At 35.8% G+C, this 20,654-nt stretch overlaps 1 protein-coding gene across 11 annotated transcripts in view; it reads right to left on the bottom strand.

Moving 5' to 3' along the window:
* The window catches only part of LOC110461860 (vacuolar segregation protein PEP7-like), a 43,599-nt gene extending 28,492 nt beyond the window's left edge, over nucleotides 1–15,107 (bottom strand). For 5 of the 11 annotated variants that reach the window (XR_002464189.1, XR_002464188.1, XR_002464187.1 and 2 more), the window contains exons 1-7: nucleotides 10,442–10,554; nucleotides 10,078–10,257; nucleotides 8,318–8,417; nucleotides 5,490–5,580; nucleotides 4,334–4,479; nucleotides 2,343–2,481; nucleotides 1,405–1,596 (exon numbers count right to left, since the gene is read on the bottom strand). Coding sequence is in view for 8 of the 11 variants with exons in the window: in XM_021515582.1 (XP_021371257.1) it covers nucleotides 1,405–1,596; nucleotides 2,343–2,481; nucleotides 4,334–4,479; nucleotides 5,490–5,580; nucleotides 8,318–8,417; nucleotides 10,078–10,216 (807 nt within the window). In the remaining 3 variants the exon portion in view is untranslated. Of the gene's footprint in view, nucleotides 1–1,404; nucleotides 1,597–2,342; nucleotides 2,482–4,333; nucleotides 4,480–5,489; nucleotides 5,581–8,317; nucleotides 8,418–10,077; nucleotides 10,258–10,441; nucleotides 10,568–14,338; nucleotides 14,480–15,061 lie in introns of those variants that run through there. The other 6 variants (XM_021515574.1, XM_021515576.1, XM_021515580.1 and 3 more) reach the window with 6 other exon arrangements.
* Nucleotides 15,108–20,654: the final 5,547 nt, after the last annotated feature.

The raw sequence follows: 20,654 nt of genomic DNA, 5'->3' as shown, positions 1-20,654 counted from the left end.
AAGTGGCATACCCCATAGTAAAGTGACATACCTCATAATAAAGTGACATACCCCATAGTAAAGTGGCATACCTCATAATAAAGTGACATGCCCCATAGTAAAGTGACATACCCCATAGTAAAGTGACATACCCCATAGTAAAGTGACTTACCCCATAGTAAAGTGCCATACCTCATAATAAAGGAACATGCCCCATAGTAAAGTGACTTACCCCATAGTAAAGTGCCATACCTCATAATAAAGGAACATGCCCCATAGTAAAGTGGCATCCCCCATAGTAAAGTGACTTACCCCATAGTAAAGTGACTTACCCCATAGTAAAGTGACATACCTCATAATAAAGTGACATACCCAATAGTAAAGTGGCATACCTCATAATAAAGTGACATACCCCATAGTAAAGTGACATACCCCATAGTAAAGTGTCATACCACATAATAAAGTGACATACCCCATAGTAAAGTGACATACCCCATAGTAAAGTGGTATGACACTTTACTATGGGGTATGTCACTTTACTATGGGGGAAGTCACTTTACTATGGGGTATGTCACTTTATTATGAGGTATGTCACTTTACTATGGGGTATGCCCACTTTTCTATGGGGTATGTCACTTTACTATGGGTTATGCCGCTTTATTATGGGGTATGTCACTTTACTATGGGGGATGTCACTTTATTATGAGGTATGCCACTTTACTATTGGGTATGTCACTTTATAATAAAGTGACATCCCCAATAGTAAAGTGGCATACCTCATAATAAAGTGACATACCACATAGTAAAGTGGCATACCCCATAATAAAGTGACATACCCTATAGTAAAGTGAAATACCCCATAGTAAAGTGACATACCCTATAGTAAAGTGGCATACCCCCTAGCAAAGTGACATACCCCATAATAAAGTAACATATACCCCATAATAAAGTGACATACCCCATAATAAAGTGACATACCCTATAGTAAAGTGAAATACCCCATAGTAAAGTGACATACCCTATAGTAAAGTGAAATACCCCATAGTAAAGTGACATACCCTATAGTAAAGTGGCATACCCCCTAGCAAAGTGACATACCCCATAATAAAGTAACATATACCCCATAATAAAGTGACATACCCCATAATAAAGTGACATACCCTATAGTAAAGTGAAATACCCCATAGTAAAGTGACATACCCTATAGTAAAGTGACATACCCCATAGTAAAGGGGCATACCCCATAGTAAAGTGGCATACCCCATAATAAAGTGACATACCCCATAATAAAGTGACATACCCTATAGTAAAGTGACATACCCCATAGTAAAGTGGGCATACCCCATAGTAAAGTGACATACCCAATAGTAAAGTGACATATAACCCATAATAAAGTGACATATAACCCATAATAAAGTGACATACCCCATTGATTTTGATGATGGCCAGTCTAGGTTCAGTCTGGTTTGACCGCTCCTCATCAGGAATATACACAAGTAAGTCTTTAGAAGAACAGGACTTGCACAGGCCCCTACTACACAGTCGGCAGTGATGCTTTTTTCGCATCAAGGAAAACTTTGATTTACATGTTTGACATGATTCTGCCTTGACTTCCATCTGAAAAAAATCATTGGTCAATTTAAAGCTACACAAAACCCATGGCAGAAATTCGTATAATAATTAAGACAAAATGTTTATACATGTTCATGTGTATATAATCTACACACAAGATATCTAGCAAGAAATGGATGGTGACTAATTTGATGTATTGCAGAATGATGAATTGATATTACAATCATTTATCCTGCAAAAAGTCTGCAGGGAGGAGAGGCAACCTAGCTATACTCTCTAACTCAAAGTAGGAAGTAGGGAGGTGGGGTTATTGCAAGAGAAAGACATAGCGTTGTTTTGCATTCTACCGTAACTGTACTAGATACAGGAGGGCTTATCACCAAACAAGGGCTCATTAATACTGCATAAGTACATGTACAGAAAATTCCGATACGCAAAAGTCACTCCAACTTATCTTTCTACCTATATTTTTAATGTCATGTCTATGTAATAAAAATGCTTGCACTGATGCTTTTGTTACCAAGAGTGACTGTCATCACTGTAATGTTCACATGTGAAGTGAAATGAATATCTTTGTTGCTTCTACATGTAATAAGCTTTATTATATTATTCTCAAAAAGGTTAAGTTTACTTACAAACAAAAGTGTTGATTTGTACCATAAAAATTCACCTTAGATCTCTATCTAGAATGCTTGTTATATCTGTTCAGACTTGGAAAAAGAAAGAGTCAGACAAAGCAAAAAAGAAAATTGAAAGAAAGACAGAAGGGGAAACAAACAAATGAAGATTACCATCCAGTATGTTGACTTCTGCCAGTTAGGCACAGCAATGAGAGTCTTCACCTCGTGTAGCGATCTCTTTAACTCTGAGTTTCCCACCGCTAGCTTAAATCCAGTGATTAATCGCTTACACTCTACTTCTAAGTCAAATCTAGAAGAAAAAGAAGTATGTCTTAGGAGTTACGGTTGTCTAGTGGTAGGACGCCGGGCTCATGACCAAAGGGTGGTGGGTTCGAGTCATGGCACGGCACTGTGTTGTATCTTTGAGCAAGATACTTTACTCTGCTTGTTCCAGTCTACTCAGCTGTAAATGAGTACGTGGTTGGGCAGTGCTTGAATTGTAGAATGCTAGCTGTGAGTGCCGAAATGGCAGCACCGGCTGTATGCTCCCAAGGCAGTTGAGAAAGATATTGACTGGTTGCAAAAGCCCTATAATAATTTGTGAACCACTTTGAGACGACTTACGAACTAGGTTGTTATAAAGTGGTATATAAGAACCTCAAATTATTATTAAGATTGGCATTTCATAAGGCTTTATGTAGAGATCCAGTATCAAATTAAGTTTCTGCCTCCGCTAAGAATGACACATTTGTAGTAGGACTAGGAATAGTGAAAAATATTGCCATGACGCTGGGGCTCGAACCTCTGACCCTTTGCTCTCCAGCCGATCAATGCTCTACCGCTGAGCTTGATAACACTAAAACTGAGTGACCATATTGTGATCAGGGATAACTCTGGGTTCAAACTCTAGTTGACCTCAAAGTATTTTTACCCAACATTTTCACATGCAAACATATTACCCTAAACTTGAGGCTGACACTCAATACTTCTGTAACAGGAAAAAGAGAAATGCAATGGTCAGACCAGGCAGACCATGGTTTTAACCCAGGACCATTCAAATTCTAGCCAGATGCTCTACCAATTGAGCTGCATGGTCGACCCCGTTTCATTCCTCCCTCCTTTTCCTTTTTTCCTGAAGACAACACTATTTACAAACCAGGTTGGGGAATCCCCTTGCCAAGTATACACGCAATGTTTAAAACAATGGTTGGCAAGCCTGCCAATTCAGTAACAAGAGAAAGAGAAATGCAACAGCCATACAAGGGTTTGAACCCGGGACCCTCGACTTCTGGATGGGCACTCTGCAAATTGAGCTTCACTTCCACCAAGGATGACCCGAAACCAAATCTATCCTACTATCATAAGACTCTGTAAAAAAATGTGACAAAATTAAAGCTGTCATCGACGCTTGGTGTCAAACCCATACCTACGGAGACGTGACTTTGCATTTCATAATTTTTCTACTCTTTTAAAACATATTCTTGTTTAATTTCTAAATTGTCTAAAAAAAATACTAAATTTATTATTTTGACCTCTCAGAATATCAGTGTCAACTTCTACCAAAATCCACGATAAAGATCTGGGAGAAACGGAGTGCAGCATTATGCTGATATAGAGAAAATAGAAACTCTACCAATTGCCTTGACATGACTCGTTTTATCCCCAAAATCTGCTCAATTGTAGGTAAACTTTCTACATGCCCTATACCTACATAGTTAGGATCAGTCGTATCTGTTCTACACCCTGGAAAATCCTTTGCAGAAACTTCAAGTTTTTTTAATCTATCAACAGATAAAGTGTCCACCATTATGTTGGTATAGGGGAAATAGAAATTCTACCCTTAATTGGGTGTAGAATTTTGAGCAAGAACTTTTACAAGACAGTTTTAACCTAAACTTCTAAAACTGTGGGTTAATTTTCCCTTTCACCCCTATGAAACTTCAGTAGACTCTACCATGCATTGATCTGGATGAGTCCATTATGGTCTACAGTGGTGAAAGGGTTAATTTGTTATATCCCCTATACCTATACATGGTTATGATCAGTCGCATCTCTTATACAACCTATGAATTTCTTTGCAGATACTTCAGAATTTTAGCATCTATCAATTGATGACAGACTACACACGGAACACCTTTTTGACTAGGATAGTTGTAACAAACCTATTTCTCCATGACCTGTCCTTGGTTGCCGTTTCTGAAGTGTTTTGCACCACCTTGATCTGTGTTCGTAGCTCCAGAAATGTGCTGGTCATGCTGACAATGACCCCCTGGTTATCTTTGCCCTCCACAAAGCACTGCTGACATACCTGTATGATAAAACAAATACACAATAGATGGCCTCTGTGACTTTTAAAGTGAACCAAGGTAATTAATTTGAACAAATTTGGTAGCCTGTCTTTCAAGCATATTAATTGCCAAACACTATTACCCTAAACCTTTTGGATATTCAGAAGAAGCTGTTTGAAACTTTTAATGTATTAGACCCCTGTGACATTAAAGGTGACTCAAGGTCACTAATTTGAACAAAAATAGTAGCCATTTATCCCAGCATGCTACCAGGCAAATATCATAACCCTGGCCATTTTGCTTATTCAGACAAAGTCATTTGAAGATTTTTTGAACATTTGACCCTGTGACATGTTAGTGGGTCAATTTCACTCATTAAAACAAACTTGAAAGCCCTTTACCCTAGCATGCTATTGGCCAAATATCATCATATGCCTTTTGGTTCTTTAGTCATTTGATACATTTGACCCCAGTGACCTTGAAAGTAGGTCAATGTCACTCATTTAAGCAAACTTGGCAATAATCCATCCCAGCATGCTACATTTTTGTACCTGCAAATATCATCACCTTGAACCTTTTGGTTATTGAGGAGAAGTTGTTTGAAGAATTTTTTATCATTTCACCCAAAGCCTGTGAGTAGGTCAAGGTCATTCATTTCACTCCAGTGACTTTGAAAGTGGATCAAGGTGATTCATATGAACAAACTTGGTACATGTAGCCCTTCACTTGTGCATGATACTTGTCAGAAATGATCACTGTTGGTGCTTGGGTTATTCAGAAGAATTATTCAAATATTTTAACAAATTTGAACATTACTATCTGGCCTCAATTCTATAGCAGTATAAATGGACCTTTTGACCTTGAATACATTAACCTATAGGGAAAATATCTGGGGTTTATATACTTTTTCATTAGCAAAGCTATTTACATGAACAAATGATGACTATCCCATAAACTTTATGTCAGAATTTTTGTTCCACAACTGAGCTGAAATAACTTCTATATCATCAATAGGTCCTGCTGTAATTACCTTGTACCGTTTCCCATCAGGATCAGGGTTGGCCAGATGGTTAAGTCTTCTTTTGTATTGAAGGCAGTTCTCACAGAATGTTCCTCCACATCTTAGATAAAGCAAAACAGTTAGTGATCTAGTTATGCTATTGGTTTACTTTTCAAAGGTCCCAACACCTTGTTACCATAATTTTGAAAAACAAATTCTTTAAAATTTGAATTCAACAAATTACTAAACAGTTTCTGTTATCTTAAGAAATAAGATAAAAAAAGAAGAATATGTTAGGCTGAACTTACTTATTTTCTCACTATATCAATGTACAATGGAAATCAGTTGAGAACAGTTTTAAATGTATTCTACATAATGTTATACTTCTAGATATATTGCATCAAGATAAAGATGCTTATTATTTTTCATATCATTCCCAACAAGTGACTGACCAGGAGTGCATCACGTGTCTACCGATAAAAAACGATATTGACTTGGAGTGCGTGATTTTTGTTGATGGACTGTGTGTTTCTAAAAATAGAATTATGACGTGTCTCCAAACAACGCCGTCCCGCTTCCGAAGTTTTTTTGTTGTGATTTTTTTTATTCAGATTGCTTACATCACTGTTTTGAAAATAATAAAACAATTGTAGCCGTTATCTTCGGTCGATATCAACCTCAGCCAAAGGCTATAATTGAATATTAATAGATGAAAGAACACCTGCTTGTAAGATATTTTCCAACTTTTAGAATTTTCAATTTTCAGTTGTTATTCTGAAACTGATTTTATTACATTTTTGCGTATGAAATATCGGGTTCTATCAACTTGATAAAGCTGATATCTTTCACACTGTGATATTGAAAGTGATATTTTCAGTGTGAAAATACCAATTTTAGGTATTGACCAATCATAATGGTATCTTCTATTCGCTGCATTCAAAGGCAACAATTTTTTGTTCAGATTAAAATGAAGCGACGGTAGAATAAATATACAATTAATAACATTTCTTAAGCAATCATACCAGAAAATAGCAAAAAACGTCGGAATTGCGTTGAGTATCCCATTCAAAATGGCGCACAGCCTTGTTGTCAAGCGTGACGTCATTAGAATATGGCGCTAAATATTACGCTTCTGATTCATGCCCTTTTTTAATGCAATACATTTTTCATGTTTTATGTTTTAAAAATGTAATAAATAGAAAATTTAATGATGTCTTCAGTAATAACAAATATATTTCACTCGTATGTGAAAAATATCAAAATATTAGCCACACTCGTGAATTATGTTTGTTATTACTTTACTGAAGACACCATTAAATATCCTCTATATATTGCATGGAATCTGACACACAAATTTCTGTAGATTAAGGCATATTTGCCAACTCTTCCTATCTTGGACCCTAACATTGAACATTTTCAACCATTGAATTTGTTAGACTATTTCTATTTTCTAAGATCTGGAAGAACAGCTCAAAAGAAGTCATTTAAAAGGGTCATCTCACCCTAGGGTGTCTATACACACATTTTATTTATGTTTTTATTCCAGGGCACAATTGATCTCCCCATGGAAATTTTAAAAAGTCGGCAAGTATGCATTAAGTTGTTTTTTTCAAATACAAGCGTGTGATCTTTCTCTATTGAAATGAATTTCTTACATCAGATTTTCCATCATATCACGTTTGTCTAACGCTAACCAGAATTTTTCCGACCAACTGACTATAAAATGGCACCTTACTCCCCAGATAGCAAGACATTGTCGGGCCAGCGGCATATATGAGATCGCATATCGACATTGGCCCAACGGTGGAGTTAAGCTGCATAGCCAACAATCGCATCTCGCTGATGGCTCACGGTTGGAAATTAACTAATCATCGTATATCCGGTATAGCCTAGTTCTGAATATAGCTTAGTGGGAAAAATTGGTAGCGGGTACGTGTTGCAATGTCTTGACAAAAGTAAGTTACTGATGCATCGGCAATTATCTACGAGTAGGATGAAAACGTGTAAATATAAAGTTGAATATAATTAAAGATCTACATTCTATTTTCAGTGACAACTTGTTTTTAAATCACTTCAATTCGAATTCTGGTGGTTTAGCCCCATGTCCTGTTCGCACCATCTGCCCATGTGACATAATGACATGTAGAGTGATGAAAATCGTGATTGGATAATTCCAGATCCCGATTTGCATATTTACAGGGAAAGGAACTCTTGTTTGGTTAAAATGCAAAACGAAATCGCTAAACTCCACTTTTTAAATGGACAGAAATGTTAAATATAACGGGCTGGGTGTTCGAGCGTTGTTATAATTACAAGAGTACAATTTTATTATGATCAGATGGTGGCCCAACGTTGGGCCAACAATATTTTCAGACAATGGCCCAACATAATTTTCTGTCACCAGTGGCCCAACGTTGGGCCAACGGACAAAAAGCTGTTTGGCCAATGTTGTATGCCTACGTTGGGCCAACGGTACAGTTTCGTTGGGCCAATGTTGGCCCATCAGCGGTGTGCCATCTGGGTCATACCTTTTTTTTGAAATTTTGGTAAACTATTTTTTCCTGATAGAAAATCACTGACACTTACGGTTTATCAGTAAATCAAAGATTTCTAATACAGTGTCTGACTTTCTTATTACCGTGTACATAGGCATCAACATCGTGTATATATATGTAGCTTTACAGGAAACAGGCGAACTTTGATATGATTAAAATGTCTGTGCATGGTCATATAATTGATGTCTTATAAGGTTACATCAATGAAACCAACTTGGCTGAAATGAAAACATCAGACTGAGATACACAAAATTTAAACCAACCTGGGCTTAAAAAACCCAAATGAACATGGAGGCACCATACCTGCGACAATGGTGAGCTCTTTGTATCAGAGACAATTTCACTTTACAATCCTTGTTAGAACAATTGGAGCCCGGAGTTTTCCAATGTTTTCTTGATATTTCTGAAATTAGAATATCATTCATTACTGAAAGCTTTCACACAGCCATAAACAACCATTATTAATACCCAGGCTAACAAACTTTCCAGAAAACTTACCTTTCTGCACACTAACCCGAGTTTCCTCTGGCCCTGACACCAGACTTAGACATTTTGACAGATAGATGCCTGGTGTTGGGCCAGAGCGCACTGCTTTATGAAAATGTGGAATTCTCCGACACTGGTTGGTGTCGGAGAGTTTTGAGGTGCTAACAACAAAAATTGACTATGACACAACACATACCTCACATACATTCTATAAATGGATTATTTGTTTATCCAAATCCACCCTCATTATCATCAGCAGCTGCTCCATTCCGTCAGTAGAGTCCTGGGTTTTGAATCGTTCAAAATTCCCCACCTGATAAGCGAACGCCATTTTTACAGGTCAAGGGGTGACTGATCAACAAACCGTACTAATCCAGACCGAAAACGGAAATTATTATTCTTGTTTAGAAGATTTCCACACCGCGTCTTTTTGTTGATTAGTCACTCTCCGATACCAAACAGTGTCAGAGAATTCCATGTTTTCATATAGTAGTGCTGCTGCGCTCTGGCCCCACACCAGATATCTATCTGTCAAAATGTCTAAGTCTGGTGTCAGGGCCAGAGGAAACTCGGGCTACCAGGCATCTATCTGTCAAAATGTCTAAGTCTGGTGTCAGGACCAGAGGAAACTCGGGCTATCTGCACACCTGATAAAACATCCTTACAAACTGGGATGAATAATTAACAACTGATCCAATACTTCTGGAATTCTTAATTCATTCTTTTAAAAGAAACCCATTGACTTTTAATGTATGCTTTATTAGCGTATATCCTGGGAATATTTACTTTTTTACTATAGTAGCATATATGTAGATAAGGCATTGTGCCATTTTAATTGACGAACCGGCAAATTTGCACAATTAATTCTGTGATAATTTTTAAACTTGTATTAAGCAATATTGTATCTTAGATGATAAACTTTAACCTAATTTCAACACTTGTACATTCTGTGATATCCTTATAGCTGATACTAAACATTAAATTCTCTAACGATATAATGTTGCAATATTTATGTATTTGTGATATTTTTAATTATGATTTACTAACCACTTACAGTGTTATATGTTTTACTAACAATGAGGACCATGTGGTAGATAAGCTTTTGGCTAAACATGTCATCCTCAATAAATAAAGTTTATTATTATTATGAGTATTATAAATGACAAATTCCTGACTTGGATCATCATCTGAGATTCATAAACTAATAAGAAGTCGTTTAAAGAATTACAGTACCCTGCATTGCAGATGCAATTTTATTTTTGAAAAGTGACAAATCATATATTACATGGCCTGATGCAAGCACATTTCCGGACATAGGATTCAGTTAAATGTGGTAAAAAAAAATGTTCGTGTGAAAAATACTTTTATGTGTATAAAATTATGTTATGTATAAAAAAACTACCAGTTATGAGCACAGAATCACTTTAATATTTAGCTTAGTTTATTGTTTTCAAATGTATTTTCACAAATTTCACTGTTATTAGTGTCATTACAAATTTTAACTACTAGTAAAACTGATTCTGTAGAATCTTTTATAAAGAAGGATATTGCTTTCACTTAAACAATGAGATGCTTGCCTTTCTTTTTGTCTTCTGAGTCAGCTGAGCTTGCTGTAGTGTCAGCAGTAAGGCCTGCTAACTCCACCTGTTTAGTCCAGGCGCTGTGACCCTCCCCTTCAAATCCCCATGGTGACCGCCCCGATGGCGATACTGACATGATTACCGAAATAATTCACCAGATATCACCGGTTTTTATGTCTGAAGAAAAAACGAAAACAATTTCTGAGAATTACCAGAAAAAAATATCAGTTGGTAATAAACATAAAACCGACATGGACACATTTGGAGAAAATTATAAAGATTACAGAACCTCTAAAAGTCTGCACAGAAATAGCCATTAAGACTACCATTACAATACATATAAGATGTCACAATACATTACCTGATATAGCAACTGACCTGTAGTCTAACCGTCACCTGATACATGTATGTACATCCATATCTTATCTGAAAGCGAAAGTAGGTAAATCCATTCTAATCAGTTTCCGAAATATTCTGTATGATAACATTGGATAACATCAGAGGACTACCAAACGTCTAGGCGCATTCGTGTGACATTGTAGTGGATGCATTCGATCAGGAACGTGTGTTATCCATATGTTGCTAATTCATTGTATACACTTTGCGATATTTTTTTCAGAAATAGATTAACGTCAGTTTTTAATGTATATATAGGGTATTGAGTTTTAAATATCTGTTTATCTATGACATTTTTTGTGTCGAATCGTTCCGGGAACAGAGAACATTCTTTGAAATATAACGTTACCCCCAATATTATAAAGAGGAAAAATATATTTTTACGAATAATAATGATAATAATAATAATATACAACATTTATATAGCGCTCTATACAATTTGTAAAATTACTCTAAAGTAAAACAAAAGCAAAGGCTTACAATCACTTTTATACATTTAATTAAGCAGATAATCATCGCAATGTGCACATAAATGAACAAATAAAGGGTGGTATTTACATGACGTCTTTGCAAAGAGCCTAAAATGCAGACGTGAAGAGGTGAGTTTTGATGTCCTTCTTGAATTTGGTCAGGGTGTTTGACTTTCTAATAGCAGATGTTAAGCTCTTCCACAACGTGGCCGAAACCCTTCCAAAGCACCGGGTTCATAGGTCACAGTACGAGTTTTTGGGACACACAACAATGATTTTAACTCCGACTGCAGTGATCGTGACGGCTGATACAGGGTTACAAACTGCTGTAGATACTGGGGAGCTGTTCCATTCAGTGCCTTGTATGTGTACACGAAAATTTTGTACTGCAACCTGTATCGTACAGGTAACCAGCTGTGCAATGAATATAGCACAGGTGTGATGTGCTCTCTCTTTCGAGTACGAGTAACAAGCCGTGCTGCAGTGTTCTGGACCCTCTGCAGACGACTAGTTAGTTTGTCAGAAATACCACAGAGCTATGGCAAGCCAACTTAACATTTATTCAAGGAGCAATGTCGATCCTGTATCTCAAAAAAAAATCAAAAAAATCTTATATAGCATATGAGATATCTTATATACTATATAAGATATCTTATATCGTATATAAGATATCTCATATAGTATATGCGATATCTTATATAGTATATGAGATATCTTACAAAATATATAAGATATCTTATATACTATATGAGATATCTTATATAGAAATTAAATGAGATGCTATATAAGATATCTTATATCGTATATAAGATATCTCATATAGTATATGCGATATCTTATATAGTATATGAGATATCTTACAAAATATATAAGATATCTTATATACTATATGAGATATCTTATATAACATAAAAGATATCTTATATAATATATAAGATATCTTATATCCTATATGAGATATCTCATATAGAAATTAAGTGAGATATATTATATAAGTATATAAGATATCATATATACCATATAAGATATCTTATATCGCATATAAGATATCTCATTTAATTTTCTATATAAGATATCTCATATAATATATAAGATATCTCATATAGCTATATAAGATATCTTATATAATTGAAATCTCGTTGCTATATAAGATATCTGATATAGAATGAGATTTCGTGGCATTAAAAACCAGAAACTAATTTCTCCTTCGAGAATCATTCAGAGCACATTCAGGATTGCATTGGGCGCTATGGCGGAGAGGGATGGTACGGATGCTGTATTTTCCCTAGGCCTAGCTCGCTTTGTCTCTCTTATAGCGGCCAAAGCAGAGGCTGCCATTTTCCGCACTCTTGAAGTGGGCTCAGACATAATGGCGGCGACAGGAACACGTGTTGTTACAACAAGCCTACTGTCCCTACGTAGATCCTCGAGATATTCCGGACGGGGAGACTTCATTTTCGACATTTTGTTAAAATCTCGTTCCTATATAAGATATCTTATTTAGTAACGAGACTTTAATTATATAAGATATCTTATATAGCTATACGAGATATCTTATATATTATATAAGATATCTCATATACTATATAATCATATAGTATATAAGATATTTTATATATTATATAAGATATCTCATATACTATATACGATATATCATATACTATATGAGATATCTTATATACGATATAAGATATCTTATATAGTATATAAGATATCTCATATGCTATATAAGATATCTTATATAATTCGATGAAATACAGGATCGACATTGCTCATTGAATAAATGTTAAGTTGGCTTGACATACAGAGTGTTAGCATGATGCAACCCAGAGGTAACAAGTGAACGACCAAAATCTTTCATGCATCTGCAGTTATAAGCTGCCGGATACAGCCGATGTTCCTGATCTGATAGTAAAAGGATTTGACAATAACGTTCACATGTTTTGCCATTTTCAATGAACTATCAAAGTATACCCCTAGGTTTTTAACAGCTGGGGCAGTCTCAATAGTTCTGGCACCGACCTTGAGCTGGAGAGCCATTGTTTGCTGACACTTTGGGGAAAGACGATTAGTTCATTCTTTTCCTGATTAAGCTTTAGCATGTTGGTGTTCACCCTGGTTCTGATATCCGTCAGACAAGCTTCCAGATTTTCTGAAATTGTATCCCAACTGTCATGTGGCTTGTTGATCATGTACATTTGTGTGGCATCAGCATAGCAAGGATAGCGAAGGCTATGGCGACGACAAATCTCTTCATGATCGGTTTGGAGAACTGCAAATGTGTCGAATAACTTAAAAAATGTAGTATGTGCTAATAATTTAATTGCTTAAAAATTAACAGGATAAACATAGGGAAACATTGATTTATTATATTTCAATAGTAGTCGTAGAATAATGGTATGACGTCGACAACTGTGAGTTCGAATTCGTTAGCTGTAATTAACTGTTGGTGATCGTTCCAAGGGAGGTAACTCGAAACCTGAAAATCTCAAATCACTTCACTGTACAGACTTCCTTATCTTGTTCACTTTTAGATGAATAGCTGTGATATTTTATAGTGTGATATATAGGGTATTGAAAAATGTGATACATAAAAAGATGCTTTTCAAGTCCGTAATTGCACGTATTTTTATAAATTGTTTGGAAGGGTCATAACAGTCACATTATTCTGACAACGGATGAATCAGTTGTTGTCATTGCCCTTAATGCTGTACGTTAAGCATGGAATAGCAACTACCATTTTTAAGGACGTGTGTATGGCCTTAAGCTTCCTCACCTATGCGAACGCTCAACAATCAAGCCAAACGTGAGGTATTGCCGAAGCAAGGCGATAGGACATAAAATGTAGATAGAAAAAGAAAGAAAGATAAAGATCCCAAATATTGCAATGGGTGCATCAGATTTGTTTTGGTCAATTTTGTATATTAGAGGACACACAAGCAAATGCCCTATTATGCAAGGGGTTCCAACATTACTCGCCTCTAACGATACATGCAGTAAGTAACAACAGGTGTAACCATTTCTTAATCCCCGACCTGCAGGAGTGACGTATAAATTGTTCTTTGCCTTTGACCAAAATAAAGTATTATTGATATTAGTAATCCGATAAAACATCTCTTTCTTAACTAGTAATTGAAGCAAAAAATTGGAACCAGAATGTAACTTAATGAGGTCTATTCTGTTGTCCTGTGATTTTGTAAAAACATGGTACTCTGTTCGTTTAGCTATTATTAATCAAGGTTCGTTTTCCTCACCAGTGTTTGAAAATTCCAAACAACGCGTACCTAACTTTACATGTGTAACACACGCAGGAAAATGCTCGGCCAGACCGAGGTTTGAACCCGGTCCCTCCAAACTCTAGACGGGTGCTCTACCAAGTAATCTACATGTACCTGACCGCCGACGATCAACCCAGTCAAGTTCCGCTACATTCCTCAATCCTCTTTCTCAGTCTTCGCCCCCGTAGACACAACTATTTACAACCCTGGTTTGATTATCCCCTTGCCAAGCGTACACCAAGGGTTGGTCACAGACACCACTGTAACAGGAGAGAGAGAAAAATGCACTGCAATACCGGGGTTCGGCCCGGGACCCTCCGACCTCTAGACAGACTCTATACCAATTCAGTTACCAGCTGGTCGCCAATGATCGACCAAGCCAAGTTTAACTTCACATTTGTGATGGTTTTCTCTTCACAAACGGATGTGATAATGTCACAATATTTCTTTTATTTAGTAAAGAGATTATAGGATTAAACTTTGACCAAAATCCTAGGATGTTCCATTTCCTGTGCACATTCTAAATATCAAATGAGAAAAACACCAGCCATTATTCTTTAATCTTAGAATTACTAATCAAAATGTACAAAGGTGCTTAAACGCCATTTTCTAGTGTTCGCTATACTTGTTTAGTTAGAAGGAAGTACAAACATGAGTCGTAAGGATATACATGTATCTAGAATAATATCTTCCTTATTAATGTTACATGTACATGAACCACACATCAGTTGTAAGAACACAACTCATATTTGCGTTGTTTGAGAACAAAACTTACTTGTTAGAACATTTCAGAATAATTAAATATAGTGTAAATCTTAATCTTAGTAATCAAAATACCTGAAGTATCTAAACGTCGTATTGACCGGCTCGTCTTCCCTTTCAGTTTGTATATGTATTGAAAACGAGACCAGATCACTTCAGATTTTAGAAAACGGAAACTCCGTAGTTTATCGGTTTCCGAGGATGTATTTATATACGATGTCTTTAATTACACACGTGTTACCGTACACTAATTCCCGATGTATGTGTGCACTACACATGTGGTCAGTGTTGTCTCTGTTACTGCAGTTTAAACTGCTGTTAAACATTGAAATTAAGATATGCAATTTGGATATTGAACTTGCACTTTCGTTACTAAAACGATACGTAGATATCCACGTCATTAGCTTAGTCTGTAAATAACTTATCGGTATTTTAATACGTCAGTCTCTTTTGGCATCCAGCTAAATGCTACGAAACATACCTATATCAAGCGTAGCTTAGTTTCACTTTTGTTAGCTGAGGCACACTGGCTTCAAGCCATGACGACCATTGCTGTGTGAAACCACAATTTAAAAGTCAGCATATTTCACCGGAATATAAATGCAAAATTAAGAACCTTGTGTGTAACCATGATTAATGAAAATATTTTCTGTTGAGTATCATTTAGCTAAATTGAGTGCATTAACATAATCACTTTTCAAGATGGTAATAAAGCGTTTATTAAAACAATTATTGTACGAAACATGCATACACACCAAGGTATGGATACCTATATATGCACATATCTTATCTGAATTCGACATAAAAAGGTTTTTAAACATGTTGATTTGATAGCTGTTGTTTCTGATGGTTTTACAGACCCCTTTTTTAGTTTTGCTCATAAACGCAAAATACCAAAAGAACAGGTAACTGTAAGACCAAGTGATAAGCATTGGATGACTTGAATTTAGGAAAATATTAAAATAGGTTAGATACGTTACATATATGTAGCTAGGTTACCTCCAAGGCATGTCGACATGCGTTCTAACACTCAATGTCACGTCCTCGAAATCTGACGCTTTCGCTCGCGATACATATTTTAAATTGTATTTTCCCTGCACACTTACAATATGTAATACGCGATAAGTTTTTTGATTGATCTCAATTATAAAAACCTTACCAGTCGCTAGGTCTATATCCGCCCTGAGCTATTTCAAAGTTTGTCGGTTTTACAGAAACGTAGCCTCGCGATTTCCTTGAACTCCATCAAATACATCATCCGTATCTACCTGTATCAATTCCAAGTTAATAACATGTAGAGTGTGTTCATCACAACACAGACATACATGTACAACTCCATCTTTCTGGAGAAAGGAATATACCTGTGGACAACTGTGCTATAACACTCTCTCTATGACGTTTGTAATGCCTGATGACCTTGTGAATCACTTGTCGTTGGAAACATAACAAACAAGATTTGATTTTATTAAACTTGTATATATTTTCAAACAAACATATCACATTTAACATCATCTTTTATGAATTAACAGTCTCTACACGAAGGCCAAACAAGACATGTGGATCTTTTGGCAAATATTCAGGTAGAGTCAGGGGTGACAATCTCACATCTGTTTGTGTTTGATGAAGAATATGAGAAACAATCTCACATCTGTTGTATCTTAAATGTAGTTCATGAGAAGGATTTCTCACATCTGTTTGTGTGTTATGTAGAAAATGAGAAATATGATCTCACATTCGTTTGGGTTTTAAATGTAGAAATATGAGAAACATAATCTCACATCTGGATCTGTTTAATATAGAACACGTCAAACACACACTCTTCTATGGCTCTTTGTACAGGACACTATGAACGTAATCTCACATATGATTTTGTATGATATAGATCTTATGAAACAGACACTCACTACCATGTTATTTATATACAAAGGAAGCTTGGGAACCTCATCTCATTTATCTAATACTTTGTTCTGTATTCGTTTTTGCCTTTTATGTTAGTCTACAAGCGACGTACTAAAATGAAGAAAGGCTTAAAGTTGCTAGTTTGTGTCAAGTCAGTATAAAGTAGTTTGTTTAATAACCGTTATGATAAATCTCATTGGTATTTAGTTGATAAAACACGGATGGACCCATTTTCAGCATCCTCATATCCTTGTAGAGGAAGATCTACTTAACTCATTTATCTATGTTGCTCACATTCACTTATAGAACTAGATCATTTCACATTAAATATTTCATTAAAGTCAATACTGATAAAAGTTGGTATCTTGATTTGGTTAGTTGCAATTGATGGAAACCAGGGCCCGTATTCGTGAAACCACTCTCTTGCGCTCAAGCATGATTTGTGTTCTCAAGCCGACTTTCTTGTAATCTGCTTAATTCACGTAAAAAGGTCAAAAAGTAAAGTGTAAACACTGAAAACAGAAATCGCTTTCAACTCTTTCAAGATTTCTTTCATATCGTTGACAAAAAAAAATATTTCTATATTAATTTGAGCACAGAATCTTGGTTTGAGCATGAACACGGATTCATGAATACGGGCGCTAAATGTCAAGGTCTACACGAAAATCAGTTAATAGTATGCATATGGAATATTGTGAGCATTGACCGTAACAAGATTCCAGGTATTAGCATCAATGACGATTATGCAATTTTCTTTATTAATTATATACCCTGAAGGACGTTCTCGGTGATGCTAGAAATATGCTAATTAACCAACTTCCATTTGCAATTTGCGCTTAAACTATGTCTATTGCTGCTATAGTAAAACTGAGTCGACTAAATATAGGTTCCAGCATGTTTTCGGCAATATTCTGCTGTTAACGAGGTAGTTATTGTTCTAGCTAGTTAAGTTTGTGTCACGGAAGCTATGAACTCTCCATGCATACCACCACTGCTATATGAATCACTGAATCAGCGTGACACTGCAGAAAAAATTAAACCACACAGCTTTTATTTGTCATACTATGCATGCCGACTATTCCCTAAAATGTATAACAAAACTCTTTCCCCCGTGTGTTTTCCTAGCGCCTTGAAGAGAAAGTAAACGTCACTTCATGACATATTAGGATTGTTTGGTGTCCAGGCATAGAAATCACATCGTCATTGTACAGTCTGAACTTCATCGCGAGGAGGTTTTAAAACATATCAAAACTTTTCAAAATGCAATTAAATAGCTCACGTTTCGTACCCTCTGTTTAAGTTTTAGAGATATGATGCATCATTTGCAACAAGAAAAAAGGAAAATGACTATATATAAGACTATAAAATGCGGAAATGCATATTTAGTATAAATCGTTATGGTAGTAATAATATTGTGGGAGTATCAGAATTAGGAAGTTTCATCATTGATTTTATCAGAGTGTGAATGAATAAAACTGTATACAATTTGACACATTCGGTTCACACGTTTATTCCTACACTATGAAGTGTACTTTGTGATCATTGTTTTTTCTGTCTGCGATGGGAAGACCCTTATAGAATACTAAAACTTTTAAAGCGTAAACCTGTATTTTGAATCTTCATTTATCATTAAACTAATATACGTTTCCTACACAATTAGAAGTTAAAATCTTTGAATAATTTATCTTGCTGCTCTTAACGACACTACGCCTTCATTGACAGAAACCTGAAATTTCATGGCTCCGTGATGCCTTATGAAATATGCCAATTAATTCGATCCGAGTACTCTTTTTTTTCGATGAACCCCTATTTTCACTGCTTAGCCAACTCTCCTGTTGTTTCTTTCACGTAAACAAAGTTATATCCCTACCTAAAAAGGTAAAGATATATTTCATACCAAAATTCAGTTAAATTAACCCGGTTGTTCTGATAGAGGAGACCGTTTAGAGAATAGCTGACGGATGGACGTCGCGCCTAAGCATGAGTTCAGTTACGAGCTATTGTGTCCGCTTCCGTGAACAAGTCTTTGCGGATATTTCCACGAAAGCAAATTTTACTGATGTAATGTATTTTGGAACAATTTGATTTACTGAAATACTGTAGAGGTATACGGCTATTGCTCGTTTCCTAAAACTACACCTACTACACACCTTACAAAACGACCAACACTGTTACTCCTATAAAATGGTGCACTCGAATATCTGATAGTGTTTAAATGAACAAACAAACCCGTTCTCAATAGCGTAGCATGCTAATGGCACTACAATCCAGATAATTGATTTGCACATTGATCTTTTAACAGTAAATCACTTTATTGTCGCTAGATATTTATTTTCGCATTTATTGACGAGAAGACACACATATCGCGAATATCAATTTCTGAGATCATTACAATTCCATAGATTATTTCCAGTCTTATTTTCAAGGATTATCTGATAAAACCTACAGGAGTAATAGGCCAAAAAAAACACCACACGAAATTAAAGTGATTTACGGTTAGTTAGATATATTCAAATGGGCGGACATAACAGGTCGTCCGGAACGGTGACCTGGATAATGTTGTTTAAAATAATACTGAAATACGTTCAATTAATTTGCTGTAGTCAACGCTTACTGAAAACGCATAATGATCCTTAAAATGAAATTAGGTTCTGTGATGTTGATTCGATAAATATTATTATTATTGTTGTTAAGTTTCAAATTAGTCGGGATACTAATACTTTCATATGATGATATAATTATTTAACGTATAAATCTTGAATTAAAGTAAATAACAGGATATGAAATTAAACGGTAATAATAATTCAGTGTAGTGATGTACTCAACGATGTATCTGTCAAAACGGACATAATTCAAGCACATAGACGAAGGACTAGGGGCGCTAAAGATCATTTCTGGTCCAATCAGGGATTTATAATAAGTTGCTGTAGTTGTAATCTCGGATAAATGAAGTATGCGAATGTGAACTTTTCAATTCATTCAAAACTGGTACAGATGGCCAAAAATGACCAATAACGTCCAGGGACCTAACTTTTATCAATCTTGTTATAATTCAAATGTATCTCTGTCGACTACCATAAGTATACACTTGTTTTTTGTCTTAACAGTTATTGGTATTGTACACCGCTATCAACCAATTAGATTGTCAAAAGTTTGTCAAGCAAGAGTGAAAAATATTGACTTGTAAATATTTGTTACTGTTAAACTACTTACTGTGTTGTTTTGTAATTTTTCTTGTGAAAAAAAATGATATGTATTTATATACAGATTCATGTAACAGTTAATATTAGTTGCCAGCTTTTTTCCCGAGTCTACTATTATATCGTTTTTGACACGGTTGTGTACTTTGGTGCAGTATGGCATGCACTATTGACTAGGTTCATTGCGTGGCATTGACCAAGCCTCATGTTACATGTGATATGCCCAGTAATTATCATCTTCGATACCCAGGGGTTACGCTCAATTTCGCTCTCTGCACCCCTGGAAAGTGTCAAAGCAAAATTGAACATCAAAGGATCGAACTTGTCTTCTTGTATCATCAACAAGGTGGCGCACGCCGAACCTTCAATTTTGCTATGACATATTCCAGGAGTGCAGAGAACGAAAGTGAGCGAACCCCTGGATATCGAGGATGAGTAATTATAGAATTGATATTATGTTTTATGAATTATAACAATACCTATGTGTGTACGAGTATATCGGTATTTGTCCAAGCTGTGCAATACTAACTTTTGATATGAGTACNGGGGGGGGGGGGGGGGGGGGGGGG

This window comes from Mizuhopecten yessoensis, unplaced genomic scaffold (genome assembly GCF_002113885.1).
Source record: "Mizuhopecten yessoensis strain PY_sf001 unplaced genomic scaffold, ASM211388v2 scaffold10693, whole genome shotgun sequence".
Taxonomy (NCBI): Eukaryota; Metazoa; Mollusca; class Bivalvia; order Pectinida; family Pectinidae; genus Mizuhopecten; species Mizuhopecten yessoensis.
The sequence above is the reverse complement of the archived record's forward strand: the minus strand, read 5'-3'. Positions and strand labels throughout refer to the sequence as shown.